The sequence below is a fragment of the Montipora foliosa genome, chromosome 1, assembly GCF_036669935.1.
Source record: "Montipora foliosa isolate CH-2021 chromosome 1, ASM3666993v2, whole genome shotgun sequence".
NCBI lineage: Eukaryota > Metazoa > Cnidaria > Anthozoa > Scleractinia > Acroporidae > Montipora > Montipora foliosa.
In genome coordinates, this window is record NC_090869.1 from 29,890,607 (window position 1) to 29,905,606 (window position 15,000).

Here is a 15,000-nt window from a genome sequence, read left to right on the forward strand (position 1 = left end):
TTAAAAATGAAATGTATTGAAAAATGATCAATAATATATTTCCCACGTGCAGAAGTTTAGTGATTAAAGGCCCCTGACATGACTGCATTTACTTAATTAAATTTAGTTAAATGTACATGTAGTATATAATATAATCAGGGGGCTTGATCAGTTGGTATACTACAGTCCGACTGCAGTGGAGATGCATGTCTAAGCCAGCCTTTTAAATAAATGTAGCTTTATGGTGAAAATCTTGTATTTCCATTGAAGGCTTGTAAAGAACACTGGGGAGGATCTTTTGATGAAGTTTGCCTGACTTGTCTTCAATCCAAGGCCAATATTGGAAAGTGAGTTTATAACATTATTTAGGGTGGTCATTATTAGCTGCCAACACTTAGCTAATGTATGTAATATGTTATTATTATTATTATTATAAAAATAATATAAATGAATAAATAAAATAATGTATGTAATGAGTTGCAACTACAGAAGATTGCAGGTGGCAAATGTTAATGTCGGCCTTGCGGAAATTGGTATAAGCAGGAGGCTTTCAGACTAAAAACTAGTATGTGAAAAACATAAAAACAATAATCCTTGCCTCTTGTCCTTTCACTTAAAGGCTTTAATTAGAGCAGGCAGCTTCTATCATTTTTTGACTTCATAAATTCACATTTTAGTCAATTAAAGTGGTTTCTGTGTGCAGTATTGTACTCGTAAGATAAACTATTTATCAGGTACTTGGCCAAATGTGACCAGTTAAGGACAGGTCACAATGAAAAAAGTTAGCGGTGGTGCAGTTTGCATGAGCACATAGTTGAGGATCCTACATGTAAATTGGCGATGAACTTTGCTTTAGGGAGACCTATTCTGAATACATGTACCGGTACACCTGCCTTTAAGTTTTTGATGAGAGGTTTATATCTTTATATTTTAGGTGGACGGGAATTCGTGATGATCTGATGTTTTTGTTGGATGAAGAGTTAAGCAATGTCTGTCTGTGTGCTCTTCATAGTGAGATGCGAAATACTGAGCAGCTGCTTGGTTCACTTGGATTGTTCACATACAGGTGCAATTCACTGCCTGAATGTAATGAAGCTATTGGCCAATATGGTCCTGAAATGTCTAGGGGGAAAGAAAGGATTCCAGTGAAGCTACGCAAAGGCCAGCAGACTGCTGTTGACAAGAATAACATATCTGTTGCATCATTTTCTGGTAAAGTATTCACTGGAATTATGTTGTGTGACTGATTGATTATAATATTAAAATATTTAACTTGATGCCCCTTTATATCTTTTAAGTATGTGGAATGCCCTGTCTCATGACCATTGTTTAAATGTATATTTAGTTGGCTTGAATTTAGATTTTGATTGCCCCATATTGAAACATTCCTTTTTATGATGCATCAAGAACCTGGGCATTAATTAGTATGTTCATTGAGATGATAATTAAACCTGACAGTAGATTTCATTTAAAAAGCTGTTAAATAAAAATGAAATGTTATGTTTTATTCTAATAGGAAACACTGAGAGAAATATTTTGGATAATACTGATGAGATCTTAAAAAAATCGTTACCAACTGACAGAGTGACATCCTATTACAAAGAGGTGAAGGGAGCTTCAAAAGATGTAGTCCTTGGCTACGTCACATTCACAAATGCAGTGAATGTTGTAAGTCATATGTAACTGATCTCTCTGAGTTATCTAGAAAAAAGTACAACATTGCGAAGTTCCTCACATACTGCTTTCCATCTAGTACATTGAGGACATCCTGAAAAGTGGAAAATTTAGCAGGGACTTTGGCAAATACCAGAAGGAAGTTACTCTGAAAGATGCTAAAGGTGAATGAAGTAAAGCTCTGTGTAATAAAAAAAAGATGAAAACATGCAAAATTAATACAAGTTTAACCACTGCATCTTACATTACCGAATAACTAATAATTAAAAGTACTTTTTATAGCAGTACTACCATCAGTATTGAAATATGGTTCATTTTACGCACATTTCTTTTCAGTGATTTACTATTAATATTGTTCCTTTTAGATTTAAAGCAGTTTCTGCAGAATGAAGTGAAGGTGTGGTCAAGCGAACTAGAGGACCTGGAACAGAAATTTCTTGTCTGTGAAGCTGCAGCACAACGCTCAGTTCCAGAGCCTCCAAAAAAAAGAAGCAAGAAGAGAAAATTGGAGGGGGAACTTAATCACGACGAAAATCTAGAAATGGCAAAACTTGCAGCTTCACTACAGATTGCTCATTTTTATAAGGTGCAACCTCAACTAATTACACTTAATTAATAATTATATGCTCGTGTTAGGTTTGTTTAAACCACAGCCCAATTTCTTATAACGAACTGTCTTAGCAGCAACAGCTGACCAGCACTGTTTATTAGACACTCAATATCAGTTCAATATCAAAAATTTATCTGAGGACAATTGTGACTGGGAGAATTTGGATGCATTTTATCCGAAAAGTTAGTTGATCAATATTTCAGCTGGGCTTAACATTTGCTTGAGTCACAAAATTGTACCTAAACATCACCACAGCAATTATAGTGCATAATTACCCCTTGAAAATGAGCAGTAAATCATATTGTAGGTTTAATACAATTTAAAGAATGTGTTAACTAATTTCAGTTGGCTAATGGTAGTAAAGTGGAGAGCCCCGTTTCACTTCCACAGATTTGTTTGAATATAAGGAATTCATTAAAGGGAATTTTGATGATAATTGTTATTCACTATCAACTTAACCATAGGAAATTCTTGCCCAATATCACCCAGCATTGCTTAGCTTAAAGAAGACAATCATGATAAAATGGGAACTCATACAGAATCAACCACATCTCAAAGAAATTTTCACTGATCCTCCATTGATATCATATCACAAAGCAAAATCATTCTAGTGAGAGCCAAACTATATTCAACACAATTTATTAAATGCTGAGTTGAAACTTGGTATTTAAATAATTTAATAACTTTTTGTTTAATTAATGTCATTCAAATAGGTTTTCAAAGAATGGAGTGAAATTGCCAAGGTGGTGCGCAGCAGTGAATTTGAAGAAAGCGAGGATGAACAAATAGACATATTTGATGTAAAGGTCAGATTACAAGCTTAATTATAATTACAATCCATAATAATAATTTTTGGTAATAACTAGATACTATCAGTGGACAAATGTGTTCATCTTTTCAGTTATTTAGGGCATTTAGGTTCTTTGACAGGTTCAATCAATCTATACTTACCTAACAGTACCCACCAGTACCCACCCACCTACCCATGTATCTACCTACCATGCTCATGGGAAAAAAACAACAAAGTAAACAGCGGTTGGTAGCAACTTCAATGAGATCTGGAGGTTACCAAAACATTTGCAATATAAATTTTCAATTTGGTAGTATTTTGTAACCTTCCAAACGTGTTCACAAAAATTAGAAAGTTTTGGGAGTCTTCTCCAGAGAGATTAATTTAGAAGTCTTTGGAGGATCAATGGTTTTAGTGGAGTCTTATATTAATTTTTCAGTGTAAACTTTGGGGCTTTCTCTTACGCCACTTGTTTGGCACCACTCTTGGAACGGGAGATTATGGCCACCTCACCATTGACCACTCTGCCATGTTGCTACGCCTGCATCGTTCTTTTGCTAAGTACTCCAACCAAGGCTTGAAGCATCACACAAGGTGCACAGAGCTGTCTACTCAAGAGCAACCTGTCATGATCAAGGAGGAGTCACCCAGTCATGTAAGTTTCTTAAGATCTACATTATTATAATCATTATGGTAGTGACAAGATTTTTAATTGATTGGTCTTCATTTTTGAAATGTAAAGAACCTGACATAGTGGTTTGTACCTTTGAGGGTTCCTGTGACATTGAAGCTATCAATCCTTATATTCATTTTGAGTATAATGGCTGACTGACTGACTCACTGGCTGTCAGAGATGATGCTATTTTTGCGTTACCAGTTCTGTAAGGCCTATGAATGTATTACTGAAGGTATGGGTATACTGTAAGACATTAAAACAATCCTAGGAATTTCATTGACCTGCATGCAGACTTTTCCATCACCCTTTGCAGTTATTTCCTTCTTTATCATTTTTGATAATCACTTTCATGTGCATGCATCCCTACAGAACAGATTTGCAATCCATAGAAATATGAAATTGCCATTTTTTGTCTCAAGAATACCATCTCTTGTCTGTTAAAAATGATTATTAATTATTGTATTGTTGGCTGCAGAAGCAAATAAGTTTCTATAATAGTAATAATAATAATAATTGTTGTTATTATTATTATTATCATTATTATTATTATTATTAGTAGTAGTAGTAGTAGTAGTAGTAGTAGTAGTAGTAGTAGTAGTAGTAGTAGTAGTAGTAGTAGTAGTAGTAGTAGTAGTAGTAGTAGTAGTATAATTATTATTATTATTGGAACTTATTTGCTTCTGCTGCTAACAATACAATAATAATGGTGGGGGAGGGGTTTAGTGGTATACAAGTGAAATTTGGTAAATACTACTCTGTTGTCTTTAACATTTAAATTGCAACAGGTAAAAAGAAGTTTTACTTTCGTGGCTGTGGATGGTCAAACAAAGCTGTTGCATGGTCAAAGGAGGATGCACTTTGGATCAAAGCTATGAACCAACTATTTGAATTAATATATGGAAAGGACTTATTGAAGTACCTTTATTCAAGGGACAAGGGTACAACTGTCCAGGAATCTGATGATCCCAGATGTCTCTTCCAGTATGACCACAATGTTTCGGAGGCAAATTATGATACATGTGTAGCAGCTGTTAACACAGAGGATACTCCAAAGATAGTAAAGTCGTTGAAGCCTCACCTCGATAAGGTATCTCCACTGTCTGATGTGGTGTCTTCCACTCTGAATAAAAAAAGTGATAAGAATCCTTTGTCTGAGAGCAAGTCTCAGTCTGTTGATGACCTAAAGGTACCAGCAGTTTCAGAGGATTTCAGCTGTGATCACAGCCCCCATGTCATTGACTTGGCCAGCACTGAGTCAACAGCACCTAACCCTGCATGGCTTACTACTGTTTCATCCTTGTCCAGGAAGCAGCTTGGAACCATTAATGTTGCTAGAGTAACAGCCACCCCAATCCGCTCGAGTGATATCATAAGGGTGTTTGGTGCATATAGTGAAAGAGATCCTCTATCTCTAGATGAAAGACCCCCTGAGCAAGTAGTGAGTGATGCTGAAAAGGCTCTGAGAATGAAGCAAAACAACTTGACACCTACAGGCGTTCAAATCGGAAATCTTGGAACATTTTCCAGCAATGGTGTATCAATCTTGAGGAAATTTTGTGATATTGCCTCATTAAGAGCAGCTATTCACAGTGAGGAGAAATGGCTCTTAGCAACTACAGATGGTCTCAGTGTGGCTGAAGTTAGATCCATTGAACAGGTGTTGTGGAATCAGAGAACTGGCGAGACAATCTTAAGAGCTGGGCAGAAATCTGTTGATGTGGGATCTTTCTGTACTCTTGTCGGTGAGCGTTATCTAGACAACTTTGTTATTGATGGTGCCATTTTGCATTATGTCTTGGATGGCCAGAAGCAAGTGGGAACAAAGGCTGTCTACCTACCATGTGAAACCCACACTTGGCTGAGGACCAACAATGAGTTGTTCATTAAACAGAAGCTTCAGGGAGTACTTCGCACCTATGGAGGGACTGGGTTTGATCTTATTCTTTTCCCATTGCATATGAATGAGATGCACTGGGGTCTGATTGTCATTGACCTTCTTGGTAGGAAGTTGTTCTTTGATGGTTTCAAACTACAACCTGGCACCAGCGTTTTACCTTCCATTAAGTATATCCTTGATGTTTTCCAGCAGCTGATGCCGGGTGCTTCATGTTTTAACAATTTCTTTTGGTCCTCTGTAAATGCTTTTGAGCGATTTGGAATGCCATCTCAGCACAACTGCGGTATTACAGGTCAAGGACATGGGAGCTGTGGCGTTGGTGTGATTCTCTCAGCGAGAGACTTCATTTTCAAGGGTGTCAATGGAACAGTTAATCAGTTTGGATGGGATTACACAGAAATGAGGCATTTGAGAAAACAGTTAATGATTCATATCATAAAATGGGCTTCTGAGTAATTCTGTTATTGGGATATTTATTACACATGACACTTAATTGTCAATATATAATTATCGTAGAACTCTATAATGTGTTAATGACACCTTTCATTACTTTTTGTTTCAGTCATTGTTTGGCCTTCCTGAAGCAACAGAGGAACTTGGCTTCTTGAAGCTGTAACTCTGTGAGAGTTTTTCTCCAGGTGCTTCTTGGGAATAAATCGTAAATTGGACTGTTTTTTTTTTTCTCAAAAAGGTGAGTCTGCGAAGCTTTTTCCTGACTGTTTCTTGGATAAACATATATTGCTAATTATCATTTTTTTACTCCTTTATTTGTAGTAAGGAAATATGTTTAACATTTAACTATCATTGTTTGGCTTGCCTGAAACAACAGAGGAGCTAAGCTTTTTCAAGCTGCTAATCTGTGGGAAGCATTTCCCCGGGTGTTTCCTAGGCACTAAAATGTACATTATTTTTCTTACATATTATTTTGGATTAATTGATTATGAAAGAAGTAAATGTACATATAAATGATTTAATCACTGTTTGGCTTGCCTGAAACAGCAGAGGAGCTTAGCTTTTTCAAGCTGCTAATCTGTGGGAAGCTTTTCCCCGGGTGTTTCCTAGGCACTAAAATGTACATTATGTTTCTTAAAAATTATTTTTGATTAATTGATTATGAAAGAAGTAAATGTATGTATAAATGATTTAATCACTGTTTGGCTTGCCTGAAACAACAGAGGAGCTTGGCTTTTTCAAGCTGTTAAATCGTGGGAAGCTTTTCCTCAGGTGTTTCTTGGCCACTATAATGAACATTTCACTAATTAATAATGAAGGAAGTTAATGTGTGTATAAATTTAATATTTTAATCACTGTTTTGCTTCCCTGAAACAACAGAGGAGCTTAGCTTTTTCAAGCTGCTTATCTGTAGGAAGGTTTTCCTCAGGTGTTTCTTGGGCACTAAAATGTTACTCATTATTTCTCTTAAAGATCACTTTTGACAAATAAGTAATGGAGGAAGTAAGTGCATACATGTATATATAAATATTGTAATCACTGTTTGGCTTGCCTGAAACAACAGAGGAGCTTAGCTTTTTCAAGCTGCTTATCTGTGGGAAGGTTTTCCCGGGTGTTTCTTGGGCACTAAAATGTACATTATTTGCTTAAAATTCACTTTTGTCAGATTAATAATGAAAGAAGTACTTGTGTATAAACATTACAATGATTGGTTTTTCCTGAAATAACAGTTTCAAGTAATAACAATAAATGCTTGTTATCCATGCAGAATACGTTGTTTTCACTTGTATTCATGATTAATGCATCATATTGTATGATTTTGTAGTTTGGGGATCCTGCACTTATGTCGTTTTGAAACTGGTGTTCCTTCATGGAGGAAACGTGGAGCTGGCCAAATTACGCTGCCTAAGGTCAACCTTTTTGAGAGCCTATAGCAGGATCTAATGAAGTATATTTTTTTCGGTTTTTTTTTCATTTCATTTCCAAACTGTTTTGCAACCAAACTTCCGATCCTCAACCCTACAAGGTTGACAAATTTTGATTCCTAACCCCTAGAAAAAGAAGCAGTCTGCTCACTCAGTGATCCCAGGCTAATGATCCATATAACTCCAGTGCTGTGAATGCTGATCCTTTTAGTTCTTCACTTTGGATTCCTGATCAATAATCTCGCTACAAGCCTGCCTGGCTAAAGAATCTCAAAAGGAGGGTTTACAGAATGTGTTGTTTATGTTATTTTCCAGCTGATGTTTTACCTCAGTAAGGAAATTATAATTTGCTAAATTCTACTAGTCAAATGTCACTTGTCAATTGATTTTCCTATAAATGGACTTTTCCAACATATATTCTAACAGTTAAAATTCCATTTGTAGAAGTTTCAAATATTGGGCTCCACATTAGCTCGCATTCCCTTGTTGCTCTGCCTTCTCCAATACCAACGATTATTTTTGACATAAGGGAGGCCTTCTTGGCAATCCGCCTTTTTTTAGCAGCTTCAAGGGCAGCACGACCAGATAACTCAAGGGCACTGCTTGGTAGCTCAGTGGACCCATTAAAATAATTTGTCAAGGACAACTTCACGATTGATTGCTCTGACAGTGCTTGCTCAACGTCACCAATGTTATAGCTTTTAAATGACATCTGTAAAGCTCTTTCCTTCCATATGGGAGGTTTGAGGTGTCTGTGTTCTTTTACCCCGTTGAGTTTTGCACTCCCTATTTTGCTGAGTAGATGACTAAAGAAGTCAAGTCGGACATTTGTGAACACAAAGTGGCACCATTTGGCTGCAAAAGTTAAATAAACCCTTTTTTTGCAATTTATGTAAGACCTTTTAATTAAGTACGTATAAATAATGGAGAGGTAATTGACTGGGGATTTATGTTTTCCTTTCGAAACTTGGATGTCCTTTGGCAAGTCCCTTCCAATTTCATCAATTTAATATTAAAAAAACGCATTCAACCATACCTACTGGATGAGTCAACTTTGTCCAGCTTCAGAGCAAGCATGTTTTGGATAGTCTTAAATCTCGTAAATAGAAATGCAAATAACTTGCTCTTGAAAGGCATCCAAAAGAGTTCCATATACAAAATACCACCCCCGCCACCCCTTTCCTTTTACAGCTTTGATCCATTTTTGATTGTGTGATGTTGCTGCTGTTTTTACCATTAATTTCCGCTGTTCAGGGTGATCGCACACTCAAATTAACCACGACGTTTTGATCATTGTTTTGTAAGGAACGTGGAATTATTTTACGTCGGATTCATAAAAACAACCTCCAAGATATATACCAAGTGAGTTATGTTGACTCTGGCTAGGATGTCACGATTTTAGATCCTTTTGTAAGAATAGTGGCATTGTCCACAGTGAAAATCATACCCCCAAATTGCAACACGTCGTAACTTTGAGGATCTCGTTTTTATAAGAAATTGAAAATAATACTTACCAGGAACACTAGGGTTGTGCGCAGAGTTTATACATTCAACTAATTCAGCCAACCACTCCAAGTACTCGTCGCATTTCTTTAAAAGTTGCGACTTCACCCCGCTAGCAAAAACAATACTCTGTGGTACATCATTACCAGGGTGCTTTTGGATGTAATGTGTCTCCAAGGCCTTCCTGGTTTTAAACTGCCGATCGCATAGAGGACAACAGGTAACGTAGATTTCAGCCATATTGAAAGCCCTTATGCGGTGGAAATCCAAGCTCTTGAAACTCGGCGCACCAAGCTGTCACTGTAAGCAAACATGCCAAACCGGAAATGTACAATTACTGCCGAAACAAAGACATATTCAAACTATTCTTGGTTTGCACGTCATGCATCCGTCACGCAAATCTCTTATTATACACTAAAAAAGTCAAGAAAGTGAAGTGTTGTAGAAACGTAATAAAGAAACAACCTAACCTTATGTCTCTCTGCTAAACTTGGAATTCATCAGTTGTTGGTGCTGATTTACCGTAACCACAATTTGTGACGTCAGATTTCTCATGGGCTGGGCAAACCGGAAACTCAGTACTATTAATAGTGTTAGGAGAATTTTTTTTTAATCCACTGAAGGACTGGCTGAGATGGTAATGGTAATTCTCCCATCATCTCCCTGATTTGGGCTACAACTTATACCATAGTTAAATCTGTCATTTCGGTTTTACTCTTACTGTGGCATGCGCTGTAGACATATCCAGAAATTAAATTTTGACAATGAATGAAGAAGAGCGGCGAATTCATAAAGAGAGGAGAAAGAGGCAAAAACGAAGGCGAAAAGAAAGAAAAAGGGAAGAAAAAAGGGAAGCAAATCTCGCAGATCGCCGTAAGCGTGTCGAAAAAGAGGCAGCACGCATCGTTGAAGAGCAAGGCCATGAAGCACGTGGGACGAGGAAACGGGCCGGCGTGCACCAAGACAAAGGCGTACCGAAAAAGGTGCCTTGCCAAAGTTTGGGTTCCGTGAAGGAAATTAATCCCTTCCAAGTAACCGTCGATGGCAAACATCTAGGATCAGGTACTTATGGTTCCTGCTACATTGGGTCTTACAGAGGACTGGATGTCGTTGTCAAACAACTGAAAATTAAAAAGTACAGGGGAGAAACGCAAGAAGATGCCGAGAGGAGGGTTCGCAATGAATTGATATACGAGGCTCGCATTATCAACAAGCTGGGTGACCATCCGGGCCTTCCTCTTCTTTTCGGAGTATGAAGTAAACGCGCACCATTTTGCCTTATTATCCAATTTCATGGGAAATAGACCGTAGCGCAGCTTTCACGATTTCCAGCGCGTTGACCAAAGTGGCGATATCCACAGTAACAGAGTGGCTGGATGTTATTCGAAAGGTGGCAGAAGCTCTCATTCACGTCCACAACGCTGGATTCGCGCATAATGACATCAAGGGAAACAATGTTGTTCTGGACAAGGCAAGCAAAGGCAAGTACAATCCTCTATTGATTGACTTCGGTAAGAGCTTGCCATTGACTGGTCTCAAAGGACCTAAGGTTCTCTCAACAGAGCAGCAGAAAAGATACAGGGAAGAGTATCCGCACATTGCCCCGGAAATAGTCACAGGAAAGCGAGGGCAAAGTTTTGCTAGTGACACCTTCAGCTTCGCCTATATGGCAGAGCTCATTTTCATGAAGGCCAAGCTGGGTCCCCTGCCCGATGTAATTAAGGGAGCTTTAGACTCTGATCCAGACAGGAGGCCAACCTTGACCAAAATTCATGCACTTCTTTGAACTGCAGTATATATTTTATTTTAAATTCGAGCCTGTCTCACGCTCTAGGATGTAGTGGGAATGGGAAAACGCAGGAAGAGCGACTGCGGGAAAAACTGGTTGGGAGTTTTCGGAAAGGAGACCTAAGGCGTTAAACAGGGACACCCAACGAGAACAGAGTTCAAAACCACTTACACACAGCATTGTTAAACGTATTTTAGTATTTAACGGTAGATACAGGCATATTTTTATCCCCTAAAAATTTTTATCTTTTCGGATTCCCTAGCTGGAAGTTTAGTGATCCGAAAATTATAGGAATCAAAACCTTACCTTTTCGAAATTTCATCCAGAAAAAAGGCTCCCGAATTTTTAGGGTAACAGAACCCGTTCAAAATGGGCAATTATACCATGTTTTAGATGTTCAAAAATTCTAGGACAGGCAGGCAAGCAAGGAATTTTACAACAAATGTTCCGAAAATTCTAGATCTCAAATCGTAAGTCTTCCGAACAGATATTTTCCGAAAATTGACGTTGGGTGCCCCTGGTTAAAAGTTGTTATTTTACCATTCCTACTCTCTAAGAGCACAGAACAGGCCATTTAATAGTTAAACGAATGCAGTCATTGGAAACGTTTATGGAGGATTTATAGTTTTACATTCCTTTTCCCAAAATGACGTGAAAATTCTATATTAAAATCGGAAACTAATAGGTAGTTGTTCGTGTAAATTTTGTTGGCTTTGGCGAGATTTATAATGAGAACCACTGGTTACCGAAAGATCTGCCAGTTTCCTTTCTTTTGGATACAAAAGGCCACGCGTTGCTTAGAGCATGATTGAAAAGAAGGTTATTATCCAGAGTTACGGCTTGTACCAAATAACAATTAGATACGAAAACCTACCTTATCATTAGGGAAAACAATTTCACTTGTAATTTCTGTGATTTATTTTAACTAGTGAGACTTAAATATAGCTGCCTTCAGTCCCTATTTCTGCCATTTCGTTGGACCTTAATTTAAACTGAAACACTTACGCACACATTTACTCTTAAAAGAGAACACGGTTTGTATGCGACAAACCCGACTGTTTTTCGTATTTCGACAATGAAAAAGCTATTGTGGGAACCATCGCTTTATAGGCCTTGAGTGCGGAAGATTGGAGGCGCTGCACTAATATTTTTAGAGAATTATGTTTTCAATTACCTTTACTTCTCTTAATTCCGTTGACAGATCGATGCCGGATTTTTAACACGTTTCCTGTCAAGACGCAGGAAATAATTTTTCAGCGTGCGGTTAAGTTGGCTTGGATTAAAACTAGACCCCCTCTCGACTTTTCGCTGTTCACCAGCGCAAAATCAGTAGGGGTCTTCAATTTCAGAACCTCCTGAATCTCGTCATGTTACCTGAAACCCCTGCCGCCATTGGCTCAATCTGTATTATTGTCACCTAACATGCGTATTTTACTTTCATTTACCGACTAAAAGATAAAAATTTGCAATTTCTCGAAATGGCCGCCAAATTTGCATTGCTCGTACCAGATTTCTACAAAATTGGGTCAAAGTCGACCGCTTTAGGACTAAAATCCAATATGGCAAAACCCATAAGCCTTTGCAGACTTTTTCGGCGCCATTTTGAAAAAATCTACCCATGCGCGATCCGCACAAACAGGGGGTGGTCTGGCCCCACTGTGTTGGATCAATCCAGAGCTACGCATTGGTGATATGTTGAAAAATCACAGAAAGCTGCTGATGAGGCATCCAGAGGGGTGATGGTAGACACTCCCAAATAAACAATGCTGGACGCAAGGACCGGCTTTCCTAAGACATCTACGACCTACTGACATTGGTGAAATCTCAAGTAATGATCTGGAACTTAAGAAAAATGCTGAAACATTCATGAGCCAAGTAAGCGAGCAATTCAACCACATTAACAAGGAAATCCCGAAGTTTTCCTCTTGGACATGCTTAAAGAAAATCTTAGCGTTGTTGCTACAAGAACAATCTGCGAAAACAAGTTCATCACCACAAGGCAACTGTGCCCATTTCCCCCTTCTAACGATTAATCAGGCCGACATGTCAACTGCAATGGCCATGAAGGAATGCAGTTTCCCAGTACGAGCTATCAGGATGATATTTCCCTTAAAAGTCCACCAGCTGTGTCAACAGGACCAAATAACACAAAACCCGATCACATCAGATGATGTGCTACTCTAGAATGTAATAAGGAAACATTGTTGTTAAAAAGGCTCAGCTTGAGCTTCAAATAAAACTACTTGAGAATCAGTTGCCTTGAAATGTAGGTCAAATGTGAAACTTGACCGTAAAGATCTTTTTTGAAACCAGTTTCTGGGCAACTGACCAACCCCTTCCCCAACCCTACAAGTCCATGGCAGGTGCACAGTTGCCCCCATTGATCTGTAATATAGGTTCAGAACAACCGTAAATTATCTAGAAGTTACTATAGTAACCTTATATCAAAGGAAATGACCTTAACTTGTTGACAATGATTGGGCTTTTTTTTGACACCATTTTTAAGCAAAAATTAAATAGTGGAACTGATCCCTAAAAGGGTAGATGTTTAAAGATAACGAAACCATTTTGAACCATCTTCGCAACCAAAACAAAAAATATTGCCTTTAATTAATTTAGGCGCACCGTAAAGGTATTTGGGGTTTGAGAATGTTGACGGGACTTACATTTTTCATTTTTTGAGGCGGAGAAGACATAAATTAATTCCAGTTGGCAATAATGATAATCTCGTCAAATATCAAGCGTGTTAATGTACATTTACTTCCACGACACAGGAGTTGCTGTTTTAATACAATGAACTTGATGAACCATATAAATTGTATTCCATAGTTCTGTAAGAGCATTTTTACAAGCTTTTGGGTTTTTTCTTTTCATATAATGTGATTGTACTTGGCAAAGTTGTTTCTTGTATCAAATGGATGAATGGACTGTGCACAGCATTAACTTTTGCATAGTTAGTAATTTAATAAATGCTGTATTTTGACAATAATGTGCATTGTTCTTTTGTAACCAGACTACTTTTTAATACCATTTCTATGTCAAATGCGGAAAACTGTAAACAAGTGTTAGCAAAATTTACCAAATGGTCTTGTTGTACAACTTCTTTTAATCCTATTAGAACCACCTGAATTCAGCAGGTGACTATAAGAGACAATAATTATTGTTGCTTACTCAAATTGTTCAAATCGTCCAATTAAGTGCAACGATCACATCACTCCTTCTCCTCCACGTCCAAACAAAAGGATTTAGAAAAATGTGTTGCAAATGTGATCTCGTAGTAACCTGCCTTGATCAGGCCCATGATATGGAACTAGCTCAGGTTGGTTGTCATCAAAAGGATCACCATCAATACTATCATTAAGCAGGACTGCACAAGCACCAGTGAGAGTGCACACCTTTTCAGGTTTCATTTGGCACTCAGAATAAAGTAAGTGGAAGCACTGCTTCCATCAACCAAAGGTCTGTTCAATGGCCACTCTTGTCTTGCAGTGTGCCTTGTTGAATGCCTCCTGATTTGCAGTTGCTGGATTTGGGTAAGGTGTCATGATAAATGACTTGCAGGGATATCCACTGTCACACAAAAGATATCCCTCTTCGAATGAGTGGTTGCTTTCAAGCCTGTCATGTATCATTGAACTGGTAAACACAAAACTGTCATGTGTTGAGCCAGGCCACTTGGCCACCACGTTGGTGAAGAGACCTTCAGTAAAATTTTGAAAAAAAAAGTGCAACTTAAAACTGCAATATTTCACGAGGGATGCAAGTTTTTCCAAACTGAATTAATATGAATTCTCAGTTTGGCAACTAGAGTGAGGTTAATTAAGGAAAATATGTCCAGACATGTATGTATCTCCCATCTTTAAGCCACAGGGAAAGTTTAAAGGAATATATAACAAAAAAGTTACAATATTAATAAAGAAATTACACAATGTTGCAATTATAATCATTACAATTTTTCTCGAATTTGATTGGTGCATTAACTCCTTTATTTTTCACCAATTATTGTGTATGGTTGAAACCGGACAGTGAAATCGGACTGTTACATCAGCCAATCATATTAAGTGTATTCAGCTTAATCCACCAATCACAGAATTTACCGCAATACCCATAGCAACAACCACTTACCCTACCAAAATAGGGATTTTCCAAAATGGACAAATTTGTAACATCATACAGTGAAAAAGGAAATGCATTAATTTTGTTTT

General features: G+C 37.8%; 1 protein-coding gene across 1 annotated transcript; it reads left to right on the top strand.

Moving 5' to 3' along the window:
* Window positions 1-9,770: 9,770 nt before the first annotated feature.
* On the top strand, window positions 9,771-10,792 carry LOC138012598 (probable serine/threonine-protein kinase DDB_G0267514). The gene is made up of 2 exons (XM_068859413.1): window positions 9,771-10,256; window positions 10,397-10,792. The coding sequence occupies exons 1-2, from the start codon at window positions 9,771-9,773 to the stop codon at window positions 10,790-10,792; spliced, it is 882 nt and encodes a 293-aa protein (XP_068715514.1).
* Window positions 10,793-15,000: the final 4,208 nt, after the last annotated feature.

What these genes read in the sequence shown, in the direction of transcription:
- LOC138012598 (XM_068859413.1), top strand. Translation starts at nt 9,771, where the DNA reads ATGAATGAAGAAGAGCGGCGAATTCATAAAGAGAGGAGAAAGAGGCAA. An exon ending in GCCTTCCTCTTCTTTTCGGA is followed by an intron (nt 10,257 to 10,396) that starts GTATGAAGTAAA and finishes GTTATTCGAAAG; the next exon opens with GTGGCAGAAGCTCTCATTCA.